The following is a 14410-nucleotide window of genomic DNA, read 5'->3' as shown; positions in this document are numbered from 1 at the left end:
TCCCGATGCCGGAGCTATCGTTTGCTTCACACTGACATCATAGCGGATTACAATGTCAAATATTTTGGAAGCAGCACTAGCCTCTGGTTTTACACCCCGTGAGAGAGATTCGTCGTTTATATTCCACTCATTTGAAATATAAAGTTGCAATATTTTTCGCATGAAACATTTTTGGGGGATGGAATGATGCATTCAAGTTAAGGTATGGAGTTATGAAAGCAACCCAAGTTGATATGCGCATATCTGTAATAGGGGAATTCAATCGAAATATCATCGCATTCCCCATAGCTATATTACATAATTTAGAATAGGTGAAAAGTATGCTTATGTATGGCCTACGTTTTTCTGCAGCACCACAACTTGAAACGGCATTGGTTGCATTTAACTTACGGGGTTTCTAGAGAGAGTGTTTATTATCTACTTCACTTGATTTGGCAATGTAAACATAGGTTTCTCATGCCAATAAAGCCCCTTGAATTGAATTGAGTGACAGCGAAGTCACAATGTTGATTGTATGCATGATCGTTTAGGCTACTACAGCATATTATGGAAATGCATTGTGAAAAATCCGTCGGGTCATGCTAATGGGAAAAAGTTGTCGCGCTACGAAAAGCTCCCTCCCGCATTACGTAATAACAGACCAGCTGTGTAGAGATGCTCGTGTGAGAGGTGAAATACCCCTCTGATGACGATAAACATTTCAATCCCTCTCAACTAGCAGCAGCATGCGAGCTTGTGGTGAAATGTATCTCCTCGGATATACAAAAGCTGTCAAGAGCATTTTCCAATGGAACTTTCCACCCACTGCTCCATTCCTCTGACTGTTTATCCAAAATGTAGAAGGTTGTGTTGCTGTAATACTGTAGAGGGAATTCCCTATTGGGTATTATTTATAACGTTGAACATAATATATATTATACATTATAAACCCGTTGGCCCTGAATGCTGATTCACTAAAAGTGTGGTATATCAGACCATATACCATATATGACAAAAATAATATTTTTACTGTTCTAATTACATTGATAATCAGTTTATAATATCAATAAGGCACCTCAGGGGGTTGTGGTATAATGGCCATATACCACACCTCCTCGGGCCTTATTGCTTAATAATAACACCTCCATTGTAATCATACTGTAATTGACCTACTTACTGTAATAATGTTTGTCCATGATGAGGCTTATTTAGTTTGAAAAAGAAAGTATGCCTACCACATACCCAACAATTTGCAGGTGCAGCCAGGGGTTAAAAAGTATAGTCATTGGATACTACTATAATATTAATAGGTTTCCCTAATGTAAAGAGCTTTGTGATTACTGTCTGTAAATGAAAAGCTCCCTACAAATAAAATGTACTATTGTTATTATTTAATATATATTTTCATCCTGTCTTTTAAACTATGCCGCCATCCTATTGATGGGTATATATAGATATGCTGAATAACCCTGAGCCTAGGCTGCATTAAGCAGGACACAACGTTGGCCAATGTTCAGATAGACATGTGTTATGTAGAACAAACATGCCTCTCTGACGTATAGAACAAGGAATCACATCAGCTCTATTCATGCTGTTTCTGTCTGAAAGGTTCCACAACGTTTGCATACTGAACCCGAGCCTGACCCCTGTCTCCCCTGTCTACAGGTCTATGTAACAGAGAGTGGGTCAGGTCAGGGATGCTGCAGCATCGGAGGGAATCTGACTCTCATGGCCTGTTTTCATCTGGAGAGACCTCCGACAATGACTGTGAGGTAACATAATGTGTGTGTGTGTCTTTGTCTGTTTGAGCAGTATAACCCACACTGACTCAACCCTAATCATGTGAGTGCATGAGGGCACGAGATAGGACATTTACCATCCTGTGTGTGGGTTAGTGTACGCATGTGTCTCAGTGTGTGTGTGTGAGACATTGGTAATTAGGGCCCCACTGTTAGGTTTGTACTCTACACAGCATGAAGTATACTTTGTAACCTCTGCTGCTGTCCAATTAGTGATGGACGGATGGCTCCAGATAAATCATTACTACTTTCTGCTCTCTCGCTCTCTCTCTCTCTCTCTCTCTCTCTCTCTCTCATTCTCTCTTTCTCTCTTTCTCTCATTCTATCTTTCTCTCATTCTATCTTTCTCTCATTCGCTCTCTCTCATTCGCTCTCTCTCTCTCTATCTCTCTCTCACTCACTCACTCACTCACTCACTCACTCACTCACTCACTCACTCACTCACTCACTCACTCACTCACTCACTCACTCACTCACTCACTCACTCACTCACGCACGCACGCACTCACTCACTCACTCACTCACGCACTCACTCACTCACTCACTCACTCACTCACTCACTCACTCACTCACTCACTCACTCACTCACTCACTCACTCACTCACTCACTCACTCACTCACTCACTCACTCACTCACTCACTCACTCACTCACTCACTCACTCTCTCTCTCATTCACTCCCTCTCTGTCTCTCTCTCTTTCTCTCTCTCTCTCTCTCTCTCTCTCCGTTCCTCATTTATCATGCTTATCTCTCCATTTCTTGCTCTGTCACACACACTATCTCTCTCTCATGCTGTTTCTCTCTCTCTTACTGTTTCTCTCTCTCTATATCTCTCACTTACTGTTTCTCTCTGCAGATGGGGGCAAGTTGTGGAGAAGTTGGCGTAGTGTGTTTGTGTGAGACTGGACCCTGCACACTATACTCTGAAGCACATACACAGACGCCGGTGAGAAGTGGTGTTCTATAATATCATTTTTTACATCCAAGGGAAGATACAGAAGCATCAATTAACCTGGACAATATTTAAGCAGGATTCAATCCAAAACTGCACTATTACAGTGGGTTTTGACTCTTCATTACAATGCTTCACTCCAACGCTTCGCATGAAATTCGCATACAGTGGAGCAGAGCTCAACTTTTCTACCAATCCGCTAGCAGGGCTCTCTCCGCTCACCTTCCCACAATCCCACACACATTTCTCTGCGTGTGCCCTCGTTGAAAAAGAATGGGGGCGGAACTTCTCCTGTTGAATTCGTTGTTAGCGAAAACCGTACGCTATAGTGCGCTTGACATTTAAGTGTAATAGTCAGTTGAGCCGACTTCTGCACCGTTTACTGCAAACGTGGGAACATTGCCTTTAAAATCTGCATTGTTGACAATGCGCAATTGGATTGAGTCCCGGCTTTAGTTTGTTATGCCTCGTTGAAATGCATATTTATCTCTCCCTATGCATTTCATCTACACACGTATCATGCTGTACACCACTCACGACTCTGTCTCTCTCTCTCTCTCTCTCTCTCTCTCTCTCTCTCTCTCTCTCTCAGGACACACTGAAATGTGAACACTGTGGGAAAAACAGGGTAGTGATAACCAGGTACTCAGAGGGATATGGCACAGAGGTAGGGTGTGTGTGTGTGTGTGTGTGTGTGTGTGTGTGTGTGTGTGTGTGTGTGTGTGTGTGTGTGTGTGTGTTCGTTCAATGACACAAATATTGATGTTACAAAACATCAGTACGGTTTCCACTCAGTATGGTTTATTGAAAATCCCGGCACTGCACATAATGTTGAATGATGATGCACACAAACATACTGAAGTATTACCTTTGTCTAAAATGTAGGTGGCTGAAACCAATGAGTGATTGTACTGCACATGTGTACGTGTGTCTAATTCATGTGACTCATACTGTGCAGGAAGAGTGTGCCCTGTCTGATCCTCAGGGTGACAGCGATGCAGACGCTGACATCGAGGACACAGATTGCAGGTTCGACACACACCCACACACACACACACAAGCACACACACACTGCTTACTCACCAATCGGTCACTCATAAACAGTACGTATTGTCTTTTCATTTTGTTGCTGTTTCGATTGGTCCAGACTACAGGAGCCAGGTTCTCTCCAGCGAATCAGTTCGCGGAGACGGAAGCGACCACGAATAGCACGGCAGGACACCACGGAGAGTGAGGACGATGGGGGGAGGAGTCACAGGAGTCACCGCTGGAGCCTCAGACTCAGTCCCCACCGGGCTCACAACAGAACCTTACTAGAGGTACCTCAACCACACAGAACCACATCACAAACCTAATACACAACCACAGTTAAACCTCATCGCAACCACATACAGTGAGGGAAAAAAGTATTTGATCCCCTGCTGATTTTGTACGTTTGCCCACTGACAAAGAAATGATCAGTCTATAATTTTAATGGTAGGTTTATTTGAACAGTGAGAGACAGAATAACAACAAAAAAATCCAGAAAAACGCATGTCAAAAATGTTATAAAATTATTTGCATTTTAATGAGGGAAATACGTATTTGACCCCTCTGCAAAACATGACTTAGTACTTGGTGGCAAAACCCTTGTTGGCAATCACAGAGGTCAGACGTTTCTTGTAGTTGGCCAACAGGTTTGCACACATCTCAGGAGGGATTTTGTCCCACTCCTCTTTGCAGATCTTCTCCAAGTCATTAAGGTTTCGAGGCTTACGTTTGGCAACTCGAACCTTCAGCTCCTTCCACAGATTTTCTATGGTATTAAGGTCTGGAGACTGGCTAGGCCACTCCAGGACCTTAATGTGCTTCTTCTTGAGCCACTCCTTTGTTGCCTTGGCCGTGTGTTTTGGGTCATTGTCATGCTGGAATACACATCCACGACCCATTTTCAATGCCCTGGCTGAGGGAAGGAGGTTCTCACCCAAGATTTGACGGTACATGGCCCCGTCCATCGTCCCTTTGATGCGGTGAAGTTGTCCTGTCCCCTTAGCAGAAAAACACCCCCAAAGCATAATGTTTCCACCTCCATGTTTGACGGTGGGATGGTGATCTTGGGGTCATAGGCAGCATTCCTCCTCCAAACACAGCGAGTTGAGTTGATGCCAAAGAACTCCATTTTGGTCCCATCTGACCACAACACTTTCACCCAGTTGTCCTCTGAATCATTCAGATGTTCATTGGCAAACTTCAGACGGGCACTGCAGGATTTCAGTCCTTCATGGCGTACATTTTAGTCATTTAGCAGACGCTCTTATCCAGAGCGACTTACAGTAGTGAACACAAACATTTCATACATTTTTTCCCCCATACTGGTCCCCCGTGGTAATCGAACCCACAACCCTGGCATTGCAAACACCATGCTCTACCAACTGAGCCACACGGGATCGGGCGTAGTGTGTTACCAATTGTATTCTTGGTGACTATGGTCCCAGCTGCCTTGAGATCATTGACAAGATTCTCCTGTGTTGTTCTGGACTGATTCCTCACCGTTCTCATGATCATTGCAACTCCACGAGGTGAGATCTTGCAGGGAGCCCCAGGCAGAGGGAGATTGACAGTTCTTTTGTGTTTCTTCCATTTGCGAATAATCGCACCAACTGTTGTCACCTTCTCACCAAACTGCTTGGCGATGGTCTTGTAGCCCATTCCAGCGTTGTGTAGGTCTACAATCTTGTCCCTGACATCCTTGGAGAGCTCTTTGATCTTGGCCATAGTGGAGAGTTTGGAATCTGATTGATTGATTGCTTCTGTGGACAGCTGTATTTTATACAGGTAACAAACTGAGATTAGGAGCACTCCCTGTAAGAGTGTGCTCCTAATCTCAGCTCGTTACCTGTATAAAAGACACCTGGGAGCCAGAAATCTTTCTGATTGAGAGGGGGTCAAATACTTATTTCCCTCATTAAAATGCAAATCAATTTATAACATTTTTGACATGTGTTTTTCTGGATTTTTTTGTTGTTCAAATAAACCTACCATTAAAATTATAGACTGATAATTTCTTTATCAGTGGGCAAATGTACAAAATCAGCAGGGGATCAAATACATTTTCCCCTCACTGTAATGAAACCACCATGTAATGAAAGCCTCTCTCTCCTCTCTCTCTCTCTCTCTCCCTCTCTCTCCCTCTCTCTCTCTCTCTCTCTCTCTCTCTCTCTCTCTCTCTCTCTCTCTCTCTCTCTCTCTCTCTCTCTCTCTCTCTCTCTCTCTCTCTCTCTCTCTCTCTCTCTCTCTCTCTCTCCTCTCTCTCTCTCTCCTCTCTCTCTCAGGAGAGTGTGTCACAGGTCAGACCGTTAGTGATCTGTCGGCCCAGTGTCAGAGGAGACGGTCAGGGTCCTCCAGTCCGAAGGGCCCAGAACTGGCCCAAAATGTCTCTGGTTCCTGTGGCCCTCGTCTCTCTCTCTGCCTGTCGTTCTCCCTCCTCTCCATCCCCTCTCTCTCTCTCCTTAGTCATCGTCATCATATCTTTCCTGATGCCCTCGGGCCAGTACTTGACCTCACTTCTCTGTTTTATTTAATTCATTGTAATATTTTTCATTGAGTAATATAATTATGCTTTAATCACCTCGCGTCACCGCATCATGTTGTTAATTCATGTGTGTATACTGTAAACAAATCATATTAGACCATAAGCCATAGCAGCATCAGACCATAAGCCATAGCAGCATCAGACCATAAACCATAGCAGCATCAGACCATAAGCCATAGCAGCATCAGACCATAAGCCATAGCAGCATCAGACCATAAACCATAGCAGCATCAGACCATAAGCCATAGCAGCATCAGACCATAAGCCATAACAGCATCAGACCATAAACCATAGCAGCATCAGACCATAAACCATAGCAGCATCAGACCATAAGCCATAGCAGCATCAGACCATAAACCATAGCAGCATCAGACCATAAGCCCATAGCAGCATCAGACCATAAGCCATAGCAGCATCAGACCATAAACCATAGCAGCATCAGACCATAAACCATAGCAGCATCAGACCATAAACCATAGCAGCATCAGACCATAAGCCATAACAGCATCAGACCATAAGCCATAGCAGCATCAGACCATAAACCATAGCAGCATCAGACCATAAACCATAGCAGCATCAGACCATAAACCATAGCAGCATCAGACCATAAACCATAGCAGCATCAGACCATAAACCATAGCAGCATCAGACCATAAACCATAGCAGCATCAGACCATAAGCCATAGCAGCATCAGACCATAAACCATAGCAGCATCAGACCATAAACCATAGCAGCATCATCACCCTTTTCCACAACACTATTTCTGAACAGGCAGCTTGTGCTCTTCATATCTCTCTTTCTGTCTCTGTCTCTGTCTCTGTCTCTCTCTCTCTCTCTCTCTCTCTCTCTCTCCCACTCATTTGCAAAAATAGACCTCTTGGCTTGCTGCTTATGCTGAAGATGGTGTGATATGTGGGTGGCAAAGGGTTTTAGGGTTACACGTGTTTTGTAGGCTCAATATAAATAAATGTAAATTACTGACCTATGCAATCTACTGTTCCTGCTGTCTCTCTCTCTCTCTCTCTCTCTCTCTCTCGATCTCCTTACCCCCTACCTCTCTGTCTCTCTCTAGATTCCCCTACCCCCTTCCTCTCTGTCTTTCTCTGTCTCTTCTGCCCTCCTCTCTGTCTGTCTGTCTGTCTGTCTGTCTGTCTGTCTGTCTGTCTGTCTGTCTGTCTGTCTGTCTGTCTGTCTGTCTGTCTGTCTCTCTCTCTCTCAATCTCCCTACCCCCTCCTGTCTGTCTGTCTGTCTGTCTGTCTGTCTCGTAACTGAATCCATGCTCTGTCCTTGGCACACGAGTGAGTGACCCCCCCCCCCCCCCAACTCTCTCACCCTCTTGTCTCTGAGGTATTTAGCCTGTGAATCCAGGGAGCCATAGATCTAAATTACAATTTGGCCTAATTCAATGGAAGCAGGATTGCACAGACAGCCAGCTCTGTACAATGGCTACGTCTGAAATGGCACCCTATTTGCTATATTTAGGGAATAGGGTGCTATGTCATTCACAGGAGGAAGTTCATAATCTAGACTGGTAACTAGGTAAGACGGATAATCCAGTACACGTAAACCTGTATTGTACTGTAAGTGTTTGGTTATGAGGGGACCACTGACTCCTGCTTGTAAACCAGGTTATTACAAGTTTTATGTTTACTGTATGAAGGATGTGTTCACCTCCGGCTTATAAAGTATGTCTGAAATCCACTGCTGTGGTCCACTGTATCTGGGTCAGAGGAGGCTGGTGGGAGGAGCTATAGGAGGACGGGCTCATTGTAATGGCTGGAGTAGAATAAACCACATGTTTGACTCCGTTCCATTGATTCCATTCCAGCCATTAGAATGAGCCCGTCCTCCTACAGCTCCCCACTAGCCTCCAGTGATCTGGGTGTTAGTTAATTTACATTTATAACCCAAAGTATCATGTATGTTAATCTTTATGCTTCATTGGGGCCACAGTAATCAAATAAAGCTATATTGTATTTTGACAATGTTTATTTTTTTATTAATTTTATATTTACGTATATTGTGAAATATACTTTATGGGTAAAACTGGAACATGGATGTTGATTATTGGGCGATTTGAATTGCAATGTATATCTCATTTAAAGATGTATTTATTCAAACGCTTATGACCACTCTTATGTCCCAAGTGCAGAAGTGTTTGTCATCAACATGGAAAGACTGCTTCTCTACATTTCTCTCCTCATTTCTTCAGAAGAGCTGGAGATGATGGAGTGAGCGAGGGAGAGAGAAAGACACAAAGGTGAGGAGTAGGAGGAGGAGAATAGGAAGAAAAATGAGGGCACCACTCACGACTATGAAACAGTGAGAAGACAGAATGGCATTCTGTGTTAAATATGTGAGTGGCAGCTTTCTCTCTCTCTCTCTCTCTCTCTCTCTCTCTCTCTCTCTCTCTCTCTCTCTCTCTCCCACACACGCACACACACACACACACACACACACAAAAGGGCCTGGGGTGGGTGAGAGTCCCATAAGGAGGTTAGTTACTTAGCACCTTACTCCCTCCCTCTTCCTCTTCCTTTAGGCTAGTCTCCATGGCAACCATCTGATTCATGCAGACTGAAAGACAGACTTTTTCATAGCTGGATTGAAGCTTGCCAAATCAGAGCCGCCTACAGGGCGAGTGTGTGAATAAAACAACATGCACATCTGCTATTTTATCAGCTCATAAAACATGTTAATTACAAGTAGTTCATACATTTTATTTTAGCTAACTTTAGTAGTTGTTAGTGCTACCAAAACTTTGAAGGTTAGGTTTAAAATCAGCTATTCTGACTTTGTGGCTGTGACAGCTAGTGACCACTCTGCAGAGCTGCCTCCACTACATGAGTCATCTCAGTAAATGCCAACCTAAGTGTGTGTGTGTTTGCGCTCTCTGTGTGTATACGTGTGTTTGCGCTCTGTACTGTATATGTGTGTGATCCTTCTGACTCTTAAAGAATGTTCTCCCTTTCTCTTGCTCCAGAATGCATAATGGAGGAGAGGTGCCAAGGCTTTGGGATGTCTTGAAATGAGAGAGGCCTTGGATTGAAGCAGCTCAAACAGGCTCTAAGTCAGGCACCTAGATGCCCCAAACAGTCCCCTTTTACAGTTTAAGGACGCAATTAATAGATGCATGGAGACTTTCTTTGCAACTTGTGTGCCGTTACAGATGTGGGATCATAATTTGAGACAGTTTGCTACAGCAGGAAATTGTTTTGAAATGTTAGTCGAAAGAGAGATCAGGGTCCAGAGTAATGCGGAGGTCCTTCACAGTTATTTTTTTGACAACTGTACCATCATTGACATCAATTGTCAGATCAAACAGCAGATCTATTTGTTTTTTGGGACCTAGAACTAGCATCTCTGTTTTGGCTGAGTTTAAAAGTAAAACATTTGCGGCAATCCACTTACTTATGTCTGAAAAACAGGCTTCCAGGGTAGGCAATTTTGGGATTCACCATGTTTCATCGAAATGTACAGCTGTGTGTCTTCTGCACAGCAGTGAGAATTGACATTGTGTTTCCGAATGACATCACCAAGAGGTAGCATATAGAGCCCCACAGTGGAAATAAAAGTCACCTTGTTCTATAGAGATTTACACGATTATCAAAACATCACGCTAGGGTAAGCCTACACGAAACAGCCCTTATTTTAAGAGTTTCTAAAAATCCCCTATGGAAAGATTAACTGTGGAAAACGATTGGAACCATTTCCCTGTTTGACCGCTAGGTTTTATGCAGATGTTGACATGGACAAACAGACAGAGATATCCATCAGTCTGGGTCCTGAAGTGGGGTGTGTGGGGCTGGCAGAGGTGCTGGAGTTTGCCTACACTGGGGCCTTAGCAGCTCTGAACAGACACACACTGGCCCAGATACAGACTGCAGCTACAACACTAGGGGGCCCCAGAGTTCTAGAACTCTGCAGGTAAGAGGAGGAGAAAATGAAGAAGGGAGTAGAGAAGAGGGCAGAAGAGAAGATCTCTGTTGAAGAACAGATGAAGGTCAGTCTTCAGTCCATCAGAGAGCTGTGGGCAGAGAGAGAGGGCTATGATGTGGAGCTGGAGGTTGGTGGGACAAATCAAATCAAATGTTATTTGTCACGTGCCGAATAAAACAAGTGTAGACCTTACCGTGAAATGCTTACTTACAAGCCCTTAACCAACAATGCAGTTAAAAATAGGAGTTAAGAAAATATTTACAAAATAAACTAAACTATTAAATGTAACACAAAATAACAATAACGAGGCAATATACAGGGGGTACCGGTACCGAGTCAATCTGCGGGGGTACATGTTAGTTGAGGTAATTGAGGTAATATGTACCCATAGATAGGGGTAAAGTGACTATTCATAGAAAATAAACAGTGAGTAGCAGCTGCGTAAAAAAAGGGGGTCAATGCAAATAGTCTGGGTAGCCATTTGATTAATTGTTCAGCAGTCTTATGGCTTGGGGGTAGAAGCTGTTAAGGAGCCTTTTGGACCTAGACTTGGCGGTCCAGTACTGCTTGCCGTGCGGTAGCAGAGAGAACAGTCTATGACTTGGGTGGTTGGAGACTTTGACCATTTTTAGGGCCTTCCTCTGACACCGCCTGGTATAGAGGTCCTGGATGGCAGTAAGCTTGGCCCAGTGATATACTGGGCCGTACGCATTACCCTCTGTAGCACCTTGTGGTCAGATGCCAACCAGTTGCCATACCATGCAGTGATGCAACCAATGAGGATGCTGTCGATAGTGCTGCTGTAGAACTTTTGAGGATCTGGGGATCCATGCCAAATCTTTTCAGTCTCCCGAGGGGAAATAGGCGTTGTCGTGCCCTCTTCACGACTGTCTTGGTGTGTTTGGACCATGATAGTTTGTTGGTGATATGGACATCAAGGAACTTGAAGCTCTCAAACCCTCTCCACTACGTGGTTGAAGGAGTACAGGAGGGGAGGAAGCATGCATCCCTGAGGGGCCCACGTGTTGAGGATCAGCGTGGCAGATGTGTTGTTGCCTTACCACCTGGGGGTGGCCCGTCAGGAAGTCCAGGATCCAGTTGCAGAGGGAGGTTTTTGGTCCCAGGGTCCTTAGCTTCGTGATGAGCTTTGAGGGCACTATGGTGTTGAATGCTGAGCTCTAGTCAATGAACATGTTAATATTGTTTCAACACTTAATGTAGCATGTGCCACACTTTAAATACTATATTCACAAGGACACCAGTTAAACAACTTAAACATGTTTATTTCTCTCCATGTGCAGGCTACAAGTGAATTACTATAAAAAAGGGAAGGTCATTACACTTCAACCCAGTGTTCTGCAAAAGGTTAAAGGTATAAGGTCAAACATATTTTGAATATGACAACTTTCAAAAGAAAAATATATAGGAAAAACTGGAAATAATCTCTGCACACTTCCAGTCAGATACAAATTATTTTTAACAGTAGCTAAGCTTTCGGTCAGTAGACCATATCTCAACTAACAGAAGTCGAACAAGTCCATCTACACAGACACCCAGAGATAAGGTGGTAAGGCAACAACACATCGCCATGCCTATCCTCAACACAGGGGCCCCTCAGGTGTGCGTGCTTAGTCCCCTCCTGTACTCCCTCACCCATAACTGCGTAGTGGAGCGGGTTCGAGAGCTTCAAGTTCCTTGATGTCCACATCACCAACAAACTATCATGGTCCAAACACACCAAGACAGTCGTGAAGAGGGCACGACAATGCCTATTCCCCCTCAGGAGACTGAAAAGATTTGGCATGGATCCCCAGATCCTCAAAAGTTCTACAGCTGCACTATCGAGAGCATCCTGATTGGTTGCGTCACTGCCTGGTATGGCAACTGGTTGGCATCCGACCGCAAGGCGCTACAGAGGCTATGAAAAGCCAACTGACATTTACTCCTGAGGTGCTGACCTGTTGCACCCTCTACAACCACTGTGAATATTATTATCATTTGACCCTGCTGGTCATCTATGAACGTTTGAACATCTTGGCCATGTTCTGTTATAATCTCCACCCGGCACAGCCAGAAGAGGACTGGCCACCCCTCAGAGCATGCTTCCTCTCTAGGTTTCTTCCTAAGTTCCTGCCTTTCTAGGGAGTTTTTCCTAGCCACCGTGCTTCTACATCTGCATTGCTTGCTGTTTGGGGTATTAGGCTGGGTTTCTGTACAGCACTTTGAGATATGAGCTGATGTTAAAAGGGCTTTATAAATACAATTTGATTGATTGATTGATTGATTGATAATTACAGACACCTGGTTGGGTAATCTGAAGTACCTGAAAAGGCCAGTAGATGTCATACTATCATATAGGAAGACAAATTCTACTGTAAATAGTACAATACATAAAACAAAAGCCATGTAAAAAGTGTGTTATTTTTTTATTTATTCACCTTTATTTAACCAGGTAGGCGAGTTGAGAACAAGTTCTCATTTACAACTGCGACCTGGCCAAGATAAAGCAAGATAAAGTATAAGGAACCCATGCACAAAAGGAGAGCATTACAGCTGAGAAGCGGGAAAGAAAGAAAACACACATTGAAAACTATAAACATACAGAACCAGGAGACGTCTAGAAAACAACTAGATAAAGGTTAAAGGGGAACTGCAACAGCTGATTTGGCCTTGTTGTTTGGCTTGCACCTCAAGAAATGCTGGCGGCCATGACACGTGCCAAACTTGAGTTGGCTTGGGGGTGTGGTTTGATGTGGGTGTAACCTGTTGGGGAAGTATCAGGCCAATGGGGACATCATGAATACAGGACACACTTAAACGAAGAAAAAAAAAATTATAGCAAAAAAAAATTGTTTAGGTAGAAAAAGCTATAAAAAATACATATATATCGAGTGGCAGTGAGTTTATTCTAACTTTGGTAACAACATCTGTCCTACTTATTTCACATCAAGATGGATCCTGTCATGTAATGGTGGTAGCTGAACACATCGCATGTGACGTAGTAGACACACTGAAGATACCTGTAACAGAGGAAGAGGACATGTTGACAGAAAACACAATGAAATGTTTTCACATAGCAACTACATGCTAATGATGAAGTCTTCTTCCAACACAGTCTTACACACACACACACACACACACACAAATAAATTATTCACACAGTACCTGTTTGATTGTAGGAAGCAAAGCCACTGCTTGACAAAACGCTTTTGAAAACTAGGGCCCTGTTGACAGAGTATTATATACAGTATTTATACTTCCAGAACATTGAGGATCGACCATATAAAAGTTATGTGAATTTAACTTAGTAATAAATGTGAAGAGAGAAGACAGTTACAGATAATTACCTGCAGGAATGCCGTAAACTTCCACCTCACACAGAGTGAGATATTCCTTCCTGTCAGGGATGACCACAATAACATAGCGACCCTGCATCTCATTACACTGGAAGATGTGGCGCTCTCCTGCTGGGATGTGGGAGATGACAACACATCTGAAAGAGAGAGACAGAGTGAGAGAGAGAGAGCAAGAGACAAGAGGGAGAGAAAAGGAGCGAGAGAGAGTAGGGGGAGAGAAAAATATAATACAATTGAATAAGGACACTACAATTCACCAAAGAGAAAACCATCCGTCTGTTCAATATATAGCCACAGAATATCTACAGAAGCATGGATGATGACCATTGGATCCAAATGTCTTCAAGACATGACATGGGAGACTGAAAAGGAGACTGAAAATGAGACTGAAAAGATTTGGCATGGGTCCCCAGATCCTCAAAAAGTTGTACAGTTGCACCATCGAGAGCATCCTGACAGGTTGCATCACTGCCTGGTATTGTAAATGCTTGGCATCTGACCATAAGGCTCTACATGAACTATGCAGCAATAGTTTATGTGTTGGGGGGCTAGGGTAATTTTGTTATATCTGGAGTATTTTTCCTGTCTTGTCCTGTGTGAATTTAAATATTTTCTCTCTCTCTCTCTCTCTCTCTCTCTCTCTCTCTCTCTCTCCTCTCTCTCTCTCTCTCTCTCTCTCTTTCTCTCTCTCTCTCTCTCTCTTTCTCTTTCTCTTTCTCTTTCTCTCTTCACTCGGAGGACCTCAGCCCTAGGACCATGCCTCAACACTATCTGGTCTGATGACCAGATAACAGCATCTACCCTCAAGCTAT

At 43.7% G+C, this 14410-nt stretch overlaps 2 protein-coding genes across 3 annotated transcripts in view; one reads left to right on the top strand and one right to left on the bottom strand.

The window, feature by feature from the left end:
* Positions 1-8288, top strand: si:ch211-63p21.1 (uncharacterized). Of its 2 annotated transcripts, none has more exons than XR_001322253.3 (7): positions 1-202; positions 1645-1751; positions 2635-2724; positions 3323-3372; positions 3689-3759; positions 3878-4049; positions 6042-8288. XR_001322253.3 is itself a non-coding variant. In XM_014156506.3 (7 exons), exons 2-7 carry the CDS (start codon positions 1677-1679, stop codon positions 6288-6290), a joined length of 732 nt encoding a protein of 243 aa, XP_014011981.2. In that variant the 5' UTR covers positions 1-202; positions 1645-1676; the 3' UTR covers positions 6291-8288. The 2 variants fall into 2 exon arrangements, 1 of the variants encoding a protein (XP_014011981.2); XM_014156506.3 differs by having other exon boundaries at positions 3323-3397.
* Positions 8289-12640: 4352 nt separating this feature from the next.
* Positions 12641-14410, bottom strand: part of LOC106578001 (uncharacterized) — a 35218-nt gene continuing 33448 nt past the window's right edge. Inside the window, 2 exon segments of the mRNA XM_082965231.1 lie at positions 12641-13466; positions 13590-13735. Coding sequence (XP_082821357.1) covers positions 13459-13466; positions 13590-13735 — 154 coding nt within the window. The 3' untranslated portion in view covers positions 12641-13458.

Source organism: Salmo salar, chromosome 18 (genome assembly GCF_965601325.2).
Source record: "Salmo salar chromosome 18, fSalSal1, whole genome shotgun sequence".
NCBI lineage: Eukaryota > Metazoa > Chordata > Actinopteri > Salmoniformes > Salmonidae > Salmo > Salmo salar.
Note: the sequence above shows the minus strand (reverse complement) of the source record. Positions and strands in the feature narration are given on the sequence as shown.

Bases quoted from the DNA above. Each gene is read 5' to 3' on its own strand.
- si:ch211-63p21.1 (XM_014156506.3), top strand. From the start codon at position 1,677: ATGCTGCAGCATCGGAGGGAATCTGACTCTCATGGCCTGTTTTCATCT. The intron at 2,725-3,322 runs GTGAGAAGTGGT...TCTCTCTCTCAG, and splicing joins AAGCACATACACAGACGCCG to GACACACTGAAATGTGAACA. The intron at 4,050-6,041 runs GTACCTCAACCA...TCTCTCTCTCAG, and splicing joins ACAACAGAACCTTACTAGAG to GAGAGTGTGTCACAGGTCAG.